General features: G+C 41.3%; 1 protein-coding gene across 3 annotated transcripts in view; it reads left to right on the forward strand.

The window, feature by feature from the left end:
* Nucleotides 1-7,604, forward strand: part of ttll7 (tubulin tyrosine ligase-like family, member 7) — a 48,465-nt gene extending 40,861 nt beyond the window's left edge. Inside the window, exons 20-23 of one of the 3 annotated variants that reach the window (XM_061296909.1) lie at nucleotides 1,309-1,482; nucleotides 2,461-2,567; nucleotides 5,788-5,892; nucleotides 6,134-6,268. In XM_061296909.1, coding sequence (XP_061152893.1) covers nucleotides 1,309-1,482; nucleotides 2,461-2,567; nucleotides 5,788-5,870 — 364 coding nt within the window. In that variant the 3' untranslated portion in view covers nucleotides 5,871-5,892; nucleotides 6,134-6,268. Of the gene's footprint in view, nucleotides 1-1,308; nucleotides 1,483-2,460; nucleotides 2,568-5,787; nucleotides 5,893-6,133 lie in introns of all 3 variants that reach the window. The other 2 variants (XM_061296912.1, XM_061296911.1) reach the window with 2 other exon arrangements.
* The last annotated feature ends 10,842 nt before the right edge of the window (nucleotides 7,605-18,446 follow it).

Raw genomic sequence — 18,446 nt, forward strand, 5'->3', positions numbered from 1 at the left:
ATAGTTTACACATACTGTTAATCAGCGCTTTCTGAGGAATAATCTTTTTTCACAGACTCCTCGAGATATTCTACCCCCTCCCCAGGTAAAAAAAAAAAATCACAACTCCACCAGAGTAGCCTCGGTCACAGATTTTGCAAGACCGAGGAACCTCGCAAGCAAATTCAATACCCTGACTGTATCACTAGGAGTGAGACATCATAAAAAAAATGGTCAAAAGACGTTTTTCCACTCAGCGGCCCACAAGGATTAGCTTAGCCTCAGCTACCACCACCAGCTGCTTCTCATAGAGCTTTTGTGTGATCACAGCATGTTTTCCTTGATCCAGCTAGCTTACGTCCATATTGTCTTTGCAGCATCTCCAAACAGCAGGTCATGGTCCCGACATGGTTGGACTCGCCAGGGGGCCCTGGTGTCACGTAGCTACAGTAAAGAAGAGCACCACAAAAGCCTGTTCAAAAACCAAGTGCAACCCCTCCACCCTGCTCTTCTTCTGTTGTTTGATACTTTATCTAAGGGACTTAGCAACATTCAAACAGGCCAGCTGCATTGTAGGCGATGAATTCAACAGGCTTTGAAATTGTTTAAGAGGTGGGGAATGGAACAGTTTTGAAGCCTTTCAGAAGAGGCAGCTCCCACCCCCCAAAGGAGTGAAAGAGGGCTGACATCAAACGTACCACCCAGGGTTGTGTAGCGCCGTTGCTGAAGCTCTCTCTCAGTCAGGGGTATGTCCGGGGTTTAAATGGGGGTTAACTGTACTCGGATTTATTTCAACCTTCCTCTTTTTGTGTCTGCCTGCCTTCCTGCGCATCTGCATGGGATGAAAATACAGGCCTTATACTCCAAAAACTATTTGGACAAAAGTAGTGGGACAGCTGTCCATTATACCATATCTGGAAGTGGAAAAAGAGGCTTGGAGTAAGGTCTCCCTTTCAAACTTTATGACCCTGCACAGACTTTTCACTAGATCGGAGATTGTGTCGGTGGAAATCACAATTTACATTCCAGTTGTTTTTGATTTGGGCCTTCCACACCAACCGCTAAGCAACCTAGCTTTGTGCACTGGAATGCTTTGACAAAATGGGCCATCCCTGTCCGACCGACCCACTTATTGGATGAACTGGAACATATCCCAGTTGACCCTCTGAGTGTACAACCTGAACTGGTTTCCAGTCACTCACAAGGCACATACATACTCAACTGTACAGTTTTGAAACTGACAGTCCCAGAAATGTAATTTATGGAATTCTGAAAATAAATTTGATGTAATAGCTGTTAACTAAACTGTGTTTGTTTGTTTGTTCCTAGTTCATCATGGGAGAGCATCTTCAGTAAGGGCAGCGAGGTGGTTTCGCCTCAGGAGCTGCAATGCTGCCGCAGGCTGGTGCAGCTGTGCCGAGACTGTTTATTAGTCGTCTACAAGTTTGTCTCGGAGTCCCGGGGCTCTTTGACCGGGCTCAGTCCAGAATGGGACGACACCAGGTGAGGGGGTAAAAAAAAAGCCTTGCTGTGAAACCATCCCTGTGAAGTTCCTTTATTATTGTATAATGTTTCCAATGCAGTGGAGTAATTTAGCCATCTGGGTGGCCGGATAATAGTAAAGGATACATTCGATAGGACAGGATTTAAGAAATCTAATCTACTCGTTGGTCTCAGGTTGCGAAAATCCTGGCACAAGATGTTAAAGCTTTACTTTTGGAAAGACCATCGCTCAATGCATGAAAAGCATTGTCCACCTTAAGCCAAACTTGAGTGAGAATGTTGAACATTTTAATTTCCACACAACCTTCTTGTTCAAAGAGCCTCCAAGCCAATCCCAATTTTAATACAGGGCACCAAATATCATCCTCTTTTCTTTCTCAGACTGATCCCTGCAGGAAAGCAGCAGGTTTAGTGAGTGAACTTTTAAAGTGCATATGCTTTGGGCCAGCACACAAGAGAGAGTTGGGAGGGTGAGTGTGTTGTTAATCGGAAAAATGGTCCACAGATTAGTGCTCAGGTTAGCCCGAGCCCCCCCTGAGGCCTGCTTAATTCAATTAGAGCCCAGATGAGCCTGTGTAGCAAATGACCCTATGAGAGCAAGAGCTTCTCTTTTCCCGGGGCCTCGTTTTACATGATTCATAACTCTCACACATATTTTAACAGGCTATCACTTAGCACCTAGAGTGTAAAAACTCATGAACTGTGTGAGCCTTGTGTTCATACCACGGATCATACAACCACTGAGGGCGTGAATACCTAAATATCCCTGCCTCTTTTTTTTCACGTCAGTTCTGCATAAGAATAGACAAAAAAGACAAGTTATCAACAGATTAATAGGATTTAATAACTCATGCAAGCATGAAAAAAAACATGCTGGTGTTTTTCTGTTTTTGCAGTAGGTGTAACCTTGAGAGTCTATTCGAGCATGCATGTGCTTGTCTCTCCTGATTTCTTCTGTATGTTTATGTGGAAAAAAAGCGTTCCATTTGCTGCCGGACCAGTCTCTACCCATGGCTCCACCTCTGCTGCTGTCAATGCTGCTTCTTCTTCCTCCTCTTCCTCCGTCTCTTCGTCCCCCAATGCAGGTCTCTGCTTGGTTTAGATGTGCTCAACCCTAACCCTCACAGTCCCTTGATCACTGGCTTCTGCTTGTCACTGCTAGACGCTTGGGCCCACCTGCCGCTCAGCACCAACGGTAGCCTAGCATGGTTTCCTCTCCTTCCTTTCTTGTGCATTGAAATGGTGGTTTATTTGAAATATGAGATGTTTTGAAATCAATTCCAAAATCTGTATGCACAATATTAGATGGGAAGGAGAGAAAGGCATATTGAGATTGTGTTTGGAGTTTGTCGATGATGCAACCTTTAGGCCTGGCTTGCTGTGCGTCACCCTGCTGCCACATGTTAAAACACAGCATTTCACTCAATGCTTCTTTGCCTGGGTGCATTTTATATAAAAGCTTCACTTTGCACAACATCAATAATATTAATAGAGTGTTTGTGTCACTGGGCTGAGCACCAACTAGATTTGCCAAGCATACACTTGGGAGGTACATCTCTTTTGAGACCTTTTGTAAATGCCATGTCTGTATTTAGTTTATATTGGCTCCATGTTGTTTGACTTACTAAGTTGATTGTCTGACGCATATTGCAATGACACTGCATTTGAAAGGCTTGCGGAAAAAAAACATTGAATTCCAAAAGGCAGCGAGACTGATGCCTGAGCATTCTGTTAAGATGGAAGAAAAATATTTCCCCTTATTTTCAGTCATGATAACCTTTTTGTGTTGTTGTGAAAGATTTTGTTTGATGCATTGGTCACAATCATACTGGAACGAAAAATAATTGCCTTCCCACCAAGACCAAAGTATACAATTGTCTAAAATGTCTTGCAAACAAAAATAATTATGACTCAGGAGGGACTCAAGATAGATTCAAGCCACATTTCCACAATTCCAAAAGTTCTCACAATTGGGCCCATTTTCATACATGTCAAAGCACAACAAAAAAATGAAATTGTATATGATCATCATGGAATCAAGTCTCTCGTGTGGATAAAAATCTGAATTAGACAACAAAATGAAAATGAAGCAACTGCATACGTATATCCTGCCAACAGTGACTTTTAAACTTGCTTCTACAATAAATTACCATTACCTGCGCCACAATTTAGACCTGGTTTAAGAAAACCCGGCAGATCCCTTTCTCAGACTACCGTATTTTCCGCACCATAAAGCGCACCGGATTATGAGGCGCACCTTCAATGAATGGCCCATTTTAAAACGTTGTCCATATATAAGGCGCACCGGATTATAAACCACATAGAATAAATAATTCAACGTGGCTCAAACGTTAATGCACTCACAATATAGTAACACTCAAAATAGTGACAACAATAACAATATATCAATAACTCAACGTTGCTCAAACGTTAATATCACACAACACACAAAATAAACACGTAAAGTTTACTTTAATAAATTAGTCCTCATCCACGAATCCATATTGGTCCATATATAAATCGCACCGGATTATAAAGTGCACTGTCGGCTTTTGAGAAAACCGGAGGTTTTTAGGTGCGCCTAGTGCGGAAAATATGGTATATTAATATCCGAGACAAACGTAAACGCACAAACACATGAACACTAATAAACATTCAAGCCAACGTCGGCACACAGCCAAGTGGTTCTGTTGCAGGGGTCTTTAGGTTGTCTGTTGTTGACCACACCTGCCTCCTCATTCAAGCACCCTTTCCTGCAAGTACCCTGACCAGGTGTGTCATCAGGCTTGTGAGCCACATAAAAACTCCTTCAGCCTGTGTGGGCAGATAAGAGGAATGAGCTAAATGGATCCATTAATGACTTCCTTGTTAAACCCCAAATTATATGCCACTACCCCATTTTGTTTTACTGTGATGACAAAAGTTTCAGATTCTTCAAACCTTCATCTGTCTGAGAAGTAATTAGGGTTAATTGGGGTGTCGAGTCGAATATGTGCCGCAGATAACCTTCAAGCTGCTTTGTACCACTTGGCCTATGATTGCGTCAGCTATCATAGCACCCACCCCATTTATCCTTCATGACGGTAAATCTGTTCGTTGGACCTCTTAACGCAGCATGGCAGTTGCGTGGAGTGGTGTGGAAGGCCTGTCAGTCCTTACTGTTTGAATGTAAGTGTAAGATATGGAGCTGAAAGAGTAGATTTCTGTCTCAGCTGATAGATGAAACCAGAAGTGCATGAGCAAGCCTCCCCCCGGCTTTCGAGACAGCAGAGCGTTGTTACCACGATCTTCATGATCAAAGTGAGGATGGACCTGGAAGATGACGAATGAGGCTCCAATTAGATGTACCCAGCAGTGACAGAGGACTGCATGGATGTCAGATATACACGACTGCCAAAACTGTGATTCCTTCTCCGGGCAGAATAAGCTCAAAGTAAATCGGAGACGAGAAGCAGTGAAAATACATTCACCCCCATGGGTATTCAATATTTGACCTTTTTTTTTCTATATTGACATGCCTGGCTTGGATTTCAGAAGAAATAGTAATTACAGCAACGGTGATCGAGCAGTTCACAGGTGTATTAAATCACAAAAAAAGCTTTTTTTTCCGTTTCATATGAACTAGGCTGCTGTTCATGGAGTCCAATCATAGTGGAGGATGTGCTGAAGGGATACCTATGGCCCACTTGAAACCGTTTCAAGGACACTCGGTGTTTCAAGTGAAGTTAATTTCAATCCCTGGTAACTCTCCTGGGTCTGAGGCTGCAGTGAACACCCTCGGCGACATACTTTTTTTCCCTGGTCAACATTAGAAGATGCCCAGCTAATTTGTCTGAAAGCTATTTGCCAAAGAAAGAGAGCTGTCAGAGAAAATTGTTCTCTGTTCACCATCTTAAAACAAGATCATTCTTCTTCAAAGTACAATCCTAAACGAATCCCCTTTGATTAGACTGACAGATTGAACCTTCTCTGCCGTGAATTGTATTTTTTTTTAACTACATGAGGTTTTTAGGTTCTTCAGTTGTGGATGATGCAGCTATGTCACAGATATCGAATGCGATATCAAATGTGAGGCATTCTTCCAAATGATCCGTCTGGAAGAATTCCACCTTGCCACTGTGTCATCTTGTCTGATTACCCAGACATTTGGAATAACCTTCAGCGAACCATAGCCGGGATTTAATCATCTCATCTGACATTGCTTTGACAACCATATCTGACTCATTTCCAGTAACTGAGGAGGATAGCGGGAAGGTTCAGGCCCTCCTGACTCTTATCTCAACCTGACGCTGGTCTCATTCTCAGGTACTGGAACGCTGTTAGCAGGAGCTGCCTCACTGCTCTGTCTCGGTGGAAGGTGTCATAGAAAAGTCTTAGAAAGGTTCTGACGTCTGTGCCGCGGAATGATAGGTGAGGATCTTCCGTTCATGATACGTAGGAAATTAAGCGTGCCAGTTAAAATTGCCCGCTCAATTTCAAATGCACGTAAGCAAAATAGTGTGAAAAGTAAGAAGATTGAGAGTATCATAATAATAATACTTGGTTGGATGTCAGTGCTGAGCATCCTGACTTCTGAAGCGTGACTCATATCTCTAATCCTCTCATTATGTTCATCCTGTCCCCTTGTCCCTCCATGGCTCCGTCTGTCCAGGTATCTCCTGCCAGTGACCTCCCAGTTCATCATGAAGTGGCCTTTGTCCAGCTTTGGCCGCTTCTCCTCAGTCGCGCCACGCTCACGCAGCCTTTACGCCGCCAGAATGGGACACTTCTGAGGTCACCATGGCAATGCCGGTTTCGGAGACTTTCACCTTTTGACCTCAGTCTGCCTCCTACGACTTTCTTCCAGCCAAACTCCCAATAAGGCTCATGACTCTTAATAGCTCTGGACACCTGATGGAGACCCACCGTGGCCTATTGCCCCGGGTCCGACCAACAGGGGAATTGGGACGGGCATCGCGTTGATTAATTTTGACGCGGCCATCCAGAACCTCCTCAACTTTGCCTTCATCCCCCATAACAGAAGACAGTGGACTCGTCCAGCCGCTCACATTGTAATTGCTCGATTCTAACTCATTGTCCAGCTAAAACTCACGGTACTGTAAAACAAAACAAAAATACCAATGCAAGGATTTTATTTATTTATCTATTTATTTATTTTGTCAGATATTCCATGAATACAACGAATGTTCACGCAGAATGCAGCTGTGGAATGATAACCACAAAGCTTATTTTTGTTGGCTGTTTTAAATGCTTTCTTTCTGTATTTTAAAGATAAGTAACTTATTTTATAATTGCAGTCAGAGTATTTATGTTTATAATCATTTATTACCTAGTTTACACAAGTGGCCCCTCCATTCAACAAAATATGTTTTATGGAATATTAAGTGCAGACTTTTTAAACAAGGTTTAGAATGTAAGTGAATTGCCACGAAGAGAACACGGCGAGCCAAACATCTTGTAGAACACTTAGTTCCAAATATTGCACGTTAAAGAGAACTTTGCGAACGGGTGCACATCGCAAAAGTGTTAGCATGCTTGTTTTGTTTTTTTCCCAGCAAGTCCGAGGAAGTGAATTGAAACACTTGAAGTTGCGTTTGGTTGTTTGGACAATTCCCTTTAAAATCTCACTAGTAAGTACAGATGAAGATGATCAAGGGTGTGCTTTTGCTATCACGTCTAAATTGTTTGTGTATAGCGCGCTGAATGATTGGGACCTTCAGCCCAAACACTAATAGCATGGATGGGTGGGCCAGTAAAAAGCTCATCTATTTCAATGATGTTAAGGTTAATATTTCACGAACCATCATAGAACTGGTGAAGGACAGTGAAGTTTAAAAAGGCATTATGTTCGGGAGAGGAGCGGTATTTAATGTTAAGTAGTTTAGCAGCTCTGTGCACAAACCTATCAGATAATATACAATGTCCAGACTAATTTGGTGTGCCAAAAACTAGAACAGCAAAGTTATTTCAAACTGCAAAAAAATAACCTCCCCTTATAGATCAATTTACAATGCCAATGTTTTTTTATTTACTCAATTTTACTTGTGTTGTTTTAAAGGCATCGTTTACAATGGAGGAATGAGGTTTTTAATGCTATGGAGCAATAAAAAGTTTAAACAACACAGTTGCCTCAATTATGCATTTTTACCTGTTGGAGTCAAAAATATTCTGCTGAGTTTTATCAAGGAGAGTGATGTTTTTGATAAATTAACATTTTATTCTTGAAATATATATATTTTTGATCACTAATATTTTCCTTCTCAAGCAGGAACATTTCTCTGCACTTACGCTCTTATGTTTACAGCAGGATTGAGGAACCAAGTTCAGGGAAGCAAGCAATGAGTGCTTTTGTTTGGTAGTTTAATAAAAAGGAAACCAAAAAAGCAAATCAAAGAATTGACATCTTCAAAAATCAGAAGAGCCAAAGTAAACAAAAACTATGAAAATGTCCGGGAACATGGATAAAAACCAACAGTGACAAGAAAACGTGACTGTGACACAAAGTGAACCAAGAAGACGTGAAATAATAATTTATTATAACCTTTAATAGAACAACTGAGACTGCTACGTCAATGTACTTCCTTGACATCAATTACCAGCTCCCTAAGACATAGACCTGCATGGCAAAGAAGCATCCAATTCCTTTTGACCAAGCCAACTTTTCCACTTCCTGTCAGCAGAAGAGGTGCAGGCCACAACCTTGAGGTTCTCAAAGCCGCGCAGAGCAGAGACTGACAGTCTGGTTCTATGAGCCTGGCATGCTGCCCAAAAATTATGTCCCCCAGCAACGGGGCTGTACTGTTCCATCCTGTCATTTTCGCTCCTCACTCTCCCTAGCCAGGGACCAAAATCGCTTCAACTCCAGTTTTTCTTTTTGCCCCTACAAACTCACCACTGATTTTATTTTTTTTTCCAACCAAGACCCTCATGACCCAGTTTTAGGGGCCTAAAATGACCTCTCCATCTTGCGAGCTGCGTGAAGGGTGAATGTTTGAGATTAAGGAAGGTCCTTGAATTTATTTTAGGGGGTCCTTCAGTAGTACACAGCTTTTCTTTTTCTTCTTTGGGAGAAGCTTTAAAATTAAACCCAGTGGCATTTTTTTTTAATCCAGTTTGTGCAGATTGCATCCAAGACTGACTTAAAGAAAATGGCGACAAACATACTGTCAAGAAAGACAATTAGCAAACAGGGAAGTCACAGAAGAAAGCTACCAGTGTACCATCCTGCCTTCTGTTCCCATGATGAGGTCTAAATTTATCTATTTTTTCTATGACCGCGCTTGTAACTCATACTAAATGACAACATGGGAAAGTGAAATGATTTTTACTGTCAACATTACAAACATGACATGGACAGACAACACCAAAAACTGGACCTCCATATTTTTCCGTTATTTCTGCAAAATAAATTCATCCTCCTCCTTTGCTTTTTGGGTGGATGGAGAAGAAGAATAAAAATCATTGCTATACACTGCATAAAGTTGCAGTGACAAACACTGCACTTGATTCATTTTTTTGTTAAATATTACTCTGGTTAAGTTGAGCTCAATCTTGCCAGAGGCAGGCGCTCCACTGAGTGCTATTCTAGTTAGTATTTTTTAAGGCTTCACATAACCTGCTGCTTGGCTGCGCTGACATTTGTGTGCCTTATGTGCATTCACCAAGGGACGCGTTCAGTGACACCCGCTGCAGTTCAATTATATGTGTTGCCTGTTTTACAAGCATCTTTGCTCTCAGCGGGCGGCCCGCTTCGTACTGACACATAAACCAACACATAAACACTTGCACGCTGAGGAGCCACAAGACTCTCTCAGTCAGGAGCTCAGGTTATTTACCAAGAACGCTTTTCTACCATATGCATTGCAAATGTATGCAAGGATATATGAGAAATATTCAAGTGAATGCCTTTTTTGTTTAGCTGTTAATATTCAATATAAATATTTATAAGGCCCAACCATAATTACTGAATAGTTGTTTAATGCACACATTTGCAGAGAAATGTAAACAAAACAAACGATGGGATCTTTGGTAAGACAGCGAGTACACTGATTATCATTTATTTGTGTATAATCATAATATTTTACATGAACATTTTTACTTTATTAAGGTGCATTAAACATACTTGCAGTATACTATCAAAAAATAATATCATTAATTATTATTTTTTTGTACTGCTTCGTCCCCACGGGGGTCACGGGCGTGCTGGAGCCTATCCCAACCGTCATCAGGCAGTAGGCAGGGGACACCCTGAACCGGTTGCCGGCCAACCACAGGGCACACAGAGACGAACAACCATACACACTCGCACTCACACCTACGGGCAATTGGGAGTGCTAAATCAGCCTACCGTGCATGTTTTTTTGGGGGAAGTGCGAGGAAGAAAACCCAGAGAAAACCCACGCAGGCACGGGGAGAACATGCAAACTCAACATGAAAGGGCCAGAGGTAGAATCTGAACTGTGAGGCGGACATGCTGACCAGTGTACCACCCTGCCTTCTGTTCCCATGATGAGGTCTAAATTTATCTATTTGTTCTATGACCGCACTTGTAACTCATAATGCTTGTCTGTCAAATTGTCTTTCCCCTGTGGAAAATTTTCAGCCGGCTCATATCCAGAAATAGTCATCTCACTCGTATCTCAGCACTACTCTGGCGTACATTTAATTGTTTACTCTCAAATATGATCAAAACATCTATTCACTTATTGGAAACGAAATTGCTCTTAAATGTTCATGTCTGCACCCGAAAAATATGCCACAAATAATAATTGTTAATTCGTTCACTCTAGATCTCTAGATGTTATAACCACACACACCTAGCTTTCAACGAGTCAGTATTCCACCCATAAACTCACTTGACTGACTTTTATGGTGTTTTTGACCCCCACCTTCAAGGATCAGACTTAACTGCATCACTTTCAAACAATGACCTTAGTCTTGACACCGAAAGACCGCACCAACCGCAGGGGGTTGTAGACGAGCACAGCTCTGCATATGGTTGTCATTCACTGTATGTGTGTGTGTGTGTGCACGTGCATGTGACAAATAAAGGCAAGCAGCAAAGATATTAATGTGAGGGACCGTATGGCAGGAAGTCACTTTCGCTTCCATCTGCCCAACCTAACAAGATTGGAGGTGAGAGCAGAGCTTTGCCTCCACTGGCAGGATTATCACATATGATGGGAGACAACCCGACTGTCCATCCTTTCACCCTGTGATCATTGCTCTTGCAGCGAGTGAGAGTAGGAGGACTCACAATGAGAATAAATGAGGTGTGTGCAACATGTTAAGTGTGTGTACCTGCTTCCTTTCTTCTGCGCAGTGGGGCTATGGAGCAAAAAGAGTGTCCGGGGACTCTTCCTCCATTTAGTTCTGAGAGCCCAGGGGATGCATTGAATCTCGCAGCCTGGGATATTATCAATACAACCCCTCCGGGCAGCCCAGCAGACAGGAGGAGAAGTCAGGGGGTTATTCTACCTCTGAGCATCAGTAAGGACAGGAACTATTCTGGAATAAAATGTTCTATCAGGAAGATACAACAAATGCTTGAGTTCTTTTCCCTGTTCGTCTCACAAATATTTATCAGACGGACTGGTAGTCTGTTTGTGAATCACAGCAACTAGCATAAAGAATTACTAAACGTATTTAAATATTTGCCATATAATCACTGACCTATATTTTCACACCTCTTGCAAGATGAGTGATGTGTCGGACTTCTGCACCAACACAACGGAGGAAAACATGTATCCAATCAGATTGACCCAATTTCTTCCCAACACACGTGAATATAATTCAGCAGGCTGCAGCGAACGATTTGAAGCCATTATGGAGCAATACTCTTTTATTTCACTCGCTGGGCTGTTACCATACCAACTTGTCAAAAGTCTCATCACCAATCTTCACTTCAACTGTGATGAATCACAGAGAGCAACCTGTGGCCGAGCTGGTCTTTGCCCTTACACGGAGGAGGTTAGAGGCATATTGACGAAAAAAAAACTCAGCTCATTCTCTGGAGCCAGTCATCTCGATGCTATGACCTCATTCCTCATCAAAAACCAAGAGGAATTTAAACACGGTGACCTTGTGAACCCCCACCCGTGCCTGGCAGCTCCTTTTTTTTTTTACCTCTCATATGACCGCAATCCTTTCTTTTCCTTTGTGACTCCAATTTGGCTATCGGACTGTCTTTGTTATGGCGGTTGAGGTCCATTTTGCCTCATTTATTACCCAGCAACAATAAGGCAGACACAGGTCAGTAGTGATGATGACCTTTCTGCTTTGGCTGTCCAGACTTCGAGGCGAGAAAAGGAAAAGTGTATTACAAATGGCCAAAAGAAGAGGTAAACTTAATCTGCAGTCACAGTCCATGCTGAATTTTTTTGTAAATTCCACTTTTATTGTTGACTCATTTCATCCATGTGACCTCTCCAACTCAATCTGAATGCATTCATTTTATGAAAGCCTAAAAAGGTGAAAAGTAAGTATTAAGAAGAGATTTTCTGTGTGTCACATGCTTTTATTTTGCAAGTAAATGTGTTCTTTTCTGTGGTTGTTTTCCCAGTGCATTGTGTATTTAGGTAAATCGATGTTTGTTTTCATCGGCGGTGCGCTAATGCATGAAAACACTTCAGTAAATATAGCTGTTATCTTTCTCCCATTATGTGGAAGGAAGCCAATTGTTTTCAGGATGACGTTTCTTAAGATGCGGCAAACGGAAGATGAGCCACTCAAGGTCCCTCAAAAGTTTCCTTCAGCAACAGTTCAGCTGCAAACACTCTTGAAGTTGAGGTGATGAATCAAAGTAGCTCACGACAAGCAAGTGAATGACTTAAAAAAACAAACTTTCTCTCAATAGTAAGGCCGCCGTTAATTACTCAAGGTACTCAACAGGAGCAAATTGTTTTCAAGTAGCTGCAGCTTTTCAGCCTGCCGAACGACTGAGCGAGCTCCTCCATAATTAGACGAACATTCTTGCAGCCTTTGAGTCGAGAAATAATTGGCCTCTCAGAATGGGGTGTATTTGCATCTCGAGCCTTGCACAGACTCATCCTTGAACCTGATGCCAACGGCTACATCACACACGCGTTTTCTGAATAGAAATTATCCTGACGCTTGTCCTACACTGTAGAAGGGGAATAAAAACACACACAAAACGTTGCAAAGTTCTTTAAGACACCATCTCAGAATGTTTTTTTTTGGACAGACCTTGACCTATACTGTTTATTTGGAGAGTTGACATTTGAGGTCAATAGCTGCAGCTTGTCTACACGATTATATAATGGGAATGTCTCAACCCTTACAAACATGATCTTGATTAAATAAAAAACTATTTTATCTTCAGGTAGGAGCCAAGAAGAAGAACTATTTGAATAGAAAAAAGTCAATCTTTCTAAAGAAAAAAAAAGAGAATAAACTTGCACTAGAACAAATAGAATAATGATTTAGGAGAAGTCATAATAACTTAAAGAAATACTAAATAAACACATTTTTAATTTCAATCAACAAGAAGAAGGTTGGGGCATTCCCATTAAAATCAGCAAGTGAAACACACCAAAAGCAAAAACTGACTTGGTGGAATCTAAGCACACTGTCAAAAAGTCTAAAAGGAGCTGCAAGCAGATCTCCATGGAAAGATGATGTAATGTTAGCCAGGGAGAGCACACATCTGAAGCGGGGAAATGTAGACAGCCTTCCACCTCACGTGTCTGTGTGTGACGCCACACTGTTTTTGATTGCCATTATATTTTGGATAGCAGATCCATCAGAATTCTGCAGTTTAAAATTCCTGTCCCACAGATGACAGCATATATTACGGTCACACTGAACTGTACAGGAAACAGGTGTTCGGCCAAAACATTTTTTTTTTTTCTTAATAAATCTCTTGTATCCTGTCTCATTCAATTCAGTCTTCAATGCGTGCAAGTCTACTTGGCCTACATAGTAAAATGTCATTATTGGATGATTGTCCATAATGTGGAGATGAAGCATTTTTGAATTTGAGATGAGTCGTCATTTCTATTCCGCATGATCTAAACTGTGGGTCTACAAACCCCCGTGATGATGGAAAGTAAAAGAAAAAAAAAGGGAAAGAGGCTTTGAACATGAACAAATGCAAGCAGTGAGGGCTAATTAACCCCAATCGTTTTCTCTATTACGTATCTCCTTTTGTCCTTGCGAATCACAATTAGAGGCAAATACCAAAAGTTTGTGAAAGACACAAAGAGAATACGTGAGCACACTCCAAGGGTGCCAGAGAATGTTCTTTTCCCGAAGTCCAGTACAATTCAATAATAATACCTGATGTCTTTAATGACACAACTCATAATAGATCTCAATGGGTTGTGCATGTGTACGTAAAACTGTGGCCAGTCTGTAGCCAAGTGGTGCCGACATCTCATTTGCTTTTTGAACACTTTTTATTGCTGCAAAATACTCCCAATGTGTTACGTGAACAAATCCTCACATGGCACATGTGGACAATATGTTTGACTCAGTGTGGCGGAGCACCTAAAGCCTGGAGTGATTCTCAACTAGGCGCTGGAAAGGAAGAGTGGGGGAAAAAAAAAATATCGGTCCTCCATGCCAAATGTTAGCAGTTGCTATGGCAACGTTCACACTGCATCCACTTTCCTCAAGGTGACAGGATTATGATTTTGATGCCAGCTGGAAGACGTCTGCCGGGTGTCATTGTGTGCAGTGGCGTGTTGGTTGACAGTGTCAGTCAAACTAAGAAACACACACTGTGGCAGGGACGGACAGAAATAGGTGGTTTGAAACACTGCACTTGTCATAGTGAATCATCTTTTTTTTTTTTTTTTGGGTCTCCATCACTTTGGCATGACAAATAGTTCTAATGCTACCTGGGAGCCTGAGACACTAAGGTCTCATCTTTCACTTTTGCAAGAATAGTATTCTCTTCTTAACGCAACTTTGTTACTTAGCAGGATGCTATTAAAACTACATATCACTTTTCTATGAAACTTTACATCGGCGCCAATAATGAACTCTTGTTCTGGTCATATTTGTTAATATTGTCAGTATGAGTCACCTTTATAAAACAATTTGTGAAATGCTCAGGCCCCAACTTACTATGTGTAATTTGATTTGAAAGAAAAAATAAACAATTCAGAGACAGAATGGATGATTAATGAGGTGCCAATCATTTGCCACGTATTTGGGGGCACACACTTAAATTATACCTGAGGAACCTTACTGAGACAATAATGGAATAGCCACCTCCTGAAAATATATGTAAAATTTCAGATTTTCTTTAAGTCACACTTAACCACATGGTAGCATCTGCCAGAGCCATCTTAGCCAAGTTTTCTTATGTTCCCCTAAAGGCTAACGAGTAAACTGGCCTTGATCTAGCCCCCATACAATCCCAAGACCTCATAAATAATGAGATTTAATTACATCCTTAGCGATCATTCTCCTCCCAAGGAATATTATTCATATCCTTTTAGTTCTCCTGATACAAGTTCCATGTGATTTTCCTCATCTGTCATTATTGTCATATAGTACAGCTCATAAGTGATTAAAATACTTTTATGGCCGACTGAACTGGCACAGTGGGCCATATATATTTATAAAAATATATATGAGGGTGATCACAGGTCCTGTTACAAAGTTGACCTCTGGAGATATACTCATTAAAATTTACAATATATTTGTACACTTTTTCATGTCTGAAGAAGAAAAGAGGAAGTCAACTCAAATAATTTAGAAAATATAAACAAAAATAAAATAATACATCCTCTATTCAGTACAATGATTAGAATGGGCTGAACTTTAATTCCTCTAACCGAGACATTCCGGATAATTCTCTGCTGCCAACGATTTGAGGGAAGCCTCTTTCTGTTCCAGCAAATCTTCGCCTCTTTGGCCCATGAATGGTAAATGATTTTCTTTTCCCCTCTGCTTCTCATTTTAAGCCTGCTTTACTAACATTCCAAATAGCGGATTGAGTAGATAATATTATAACCCTTTTGGCAACTCACTGGCACGTGTAGAGATAAACCCTTAGTGATGCTCAATTTCCGTTTTGGGAAAGGTATCCTTTGTGCTGGAGTCCAATTTTATGTCATTCATTAAAATGCAAGGAATAAAAATGACCCTGTCTAAAAGTGTTTTGATATCTGACGTCACAACTGCTGTTTAGTCAGTGGTGTACCCTGCCTTTTTCCCAGCAAGCTGATTGGCTGCAGTTCACCCGTAACCCAAATGAGGACAAGCACTAAAGAAATTGGATGGATGGAGGGACACTCCTTTCAAAGTACACCACAAACAATCTAAACTATATTTGTTTTGGCTGTCCTCTATAAAGGATATACAAACACAGTTCGGCGTTTGACTGGGCTTTATCGAAGCGGCATTCTGTGGGGTCTGTAGAGGCCACGCCTTTCTGTCAAAGTACTCCCACAAAGCGTTGCCATGCCCTGACCCAGGTTGACACCCATCTGCCCTCCTGCTGGGACACGAAAACAAACGATGCCCCTCGCAACCCCATAGCAGGCTGTTTGGAAACTATGCGGGGTACTGAAGCATGTCCCAGAGAGCCTATTATGGAGACGGCTATAGGCAAAGGCAGTTACAGTAAAGGACAGTTATCCATAAATGTAATCAAACTGTTTGTTTGACCGTCTACCCAGCTATCCTAGCAGTCACTTGAGGTGTTCTGATGTTTGTGTTCATTCAATCCAATAAATGCTAAAATAACACCTCTGAGTTGAAGCTTTAAATTGTAAATAGGAAGAGTGATTAAAAAAAGTACAATTCATCCTATTCTAAAGTTATTTTAAAACAGTGGTCATCTAAAAAAATACTTGGTTCTACAATTCTGGTCTACCACTATAATGACCAACATTAAAATATGTATAGTAAGTTGAAGTGGTCATCGCAAACAACTCAGAGTTTTTTGTCATCCATCCATCCATCCATCCATCCATCCATCCATCCATCCATCCATCCATCCATCCATCCATCCATCCATCCATCCATCCATCCATCCATCCATCCATCCATCCATCCATCCATCCATCCATCCATTCCGCTTGTCATATATTCATCATTTTCAACCATTTGTAATCATTCAAAAAATTAAAGAAACGAAACTTGTCAAACTCAAACCTATTCCACCCAGAGAATACCATCGTAATCTCCGTACATTCCTGCCATGCTTTTACACTCACATTTATTTTCACACGATGGTGACTGAGTTCTTTCTGCTATAATAACAGGCATATTTTCAATTCCAGCAATCTTCCAGTCGCTCCTACAAATCCACACACACAGCCCATACATTTACAGTATGCATAAAAGGTTACGCAAATAGAGCCAACAAAGTCTCAACAGTGACCTTTAATCTTTCCATTTATCAATGTTCCTTCAAGCTTTTCTACACTCTCCTTCTCCCTCACATGTGCCACAGCTGTAGACTCTCAGTGGCCGGGCCTGTCCTCCAAATGTTATAACAGCACTGAACTCCAGCCTAGAGAGAGCGGGGGCTCGCCCACGCCGTGTTTTCACAGGCCGCAGCATCTGGACCTGCAGACGTCACTCCTTTTGGCGTCCTGTTTTGGGTCAAGGACACACTGGAGGATCAAAAAGCAGAGGACATCTATCACTTGTTTGAGATAATATACAAGAAGTGGGTGAAAGAGTGATGATGTAAGAAGATATCTAGGGGATGGCGCTCAAGATCCTCCTCCAACTCAATTGTGTAAAAAGCGTATATTGCAAAGTATTAGTGGATCTTCAGAGCTTATGTTTATGAAAATACAATTCTCTCTTGCTTTTCTAATTTTACAGCTCACCTCCCTTGTGTTTTTATACATGATCAGCACCTTGCTTTTTTCCCCCCATCCTCTGCCAGCTGTCAGGCTTACGGTAGCTCACATCAGCTTAGTGGAGATTCCACTTTTATGTTTTGAATGTTTTTTACCACCACTCTTCTAACCCCATTGATGCAGTTCAATAGTCTCCTCCTTTATGAGGAATTTCCTGGGTCACCTGTGTAATGTACAGACCTCTTCCCCCATTACATCCTCTCACTTCATACCCCTCACTAGCTCTTCCTGCTTGCTTTAACGGGTCCTGAGAGGGGTCAAAGTGGGAAAGTGGGAGTCATAGCGTGCATATTTATTATTTCATTTAAGTCCTCCCTTTGCTCAGGAGGGTCCAGGCATCGCTGATGGGGGTTGAGCGCTAGTTCACAAGGTGGCGGTGTGAACTGTTGAACCCAAATCGGGACTGTTTATGTTATGTGTGAGTGTGCGTTCATGTAGCGCTCTTACAAACTCAACTGAAGAGCATGGTTTGGTGTGACATGGGAAATTTAGACAAAGAAGCGACCATCCTGACAAAAATTGCAACTTCAGTACTTGTTAATTATCATTGGGCACATCGAATGCTAAATCCTGCTTCCTAAAATAAAAAAATATGTTTGTTTCATTATTATTTCATCTTATAAGAAATAAGAATCTGGAATCTCATGCAGTGTTGTGCTCACTTTAACTTCAAATCACGTTGCTGTGCTCACATTTGGTTTGCATCAGCATGCTCTTGTGTGTTTGTTTAGCGTAACATCATGCAAAGTGATCATTTGGAGGATTTTTCAGATTCATATCATAATCTGGTCTTCATCAACTAGTTTGCCAAAATTTGGACTCAATTTAATACAAGTCAGAGTTTCCATTTCCACAGAAGTTTCTAAAAAGGCATGTTTCTTTGAGAACTACAATGCCTGGAGACATCCGACAATTTTAAGATAAGATGTTCCTTTGTTTGTCCCACACGGGGAGATTCCAGAAACAACACAGAAAATGAATGGAGGACAAAGATGGCAAAAAAGATAGAATGAGAAGGGAAAACATTATCCCTAAATAATAAAAAAATATGTAGTATATTAAATATGGTGTCTCAATGGAGTCAAGGCAACACATCAACATTTCATTTAGCTTACA

The sequence above is a fragment of the Syngnathus typhle genome, linkage group LG14, assembly GCF_033458585.1.
Source record: "Syngnathus typhle isolate RoL2023-S1 ecotype Sweden linkage group LG14, RoL_Styp_1.0, whole genome shotgun sequence".
NCBI lineage: Eukaryota > Metazoa > Chordata > Actinopteri > Syngnathiformes > Syngnathidae > Syngnathus > Syngnathus typhle.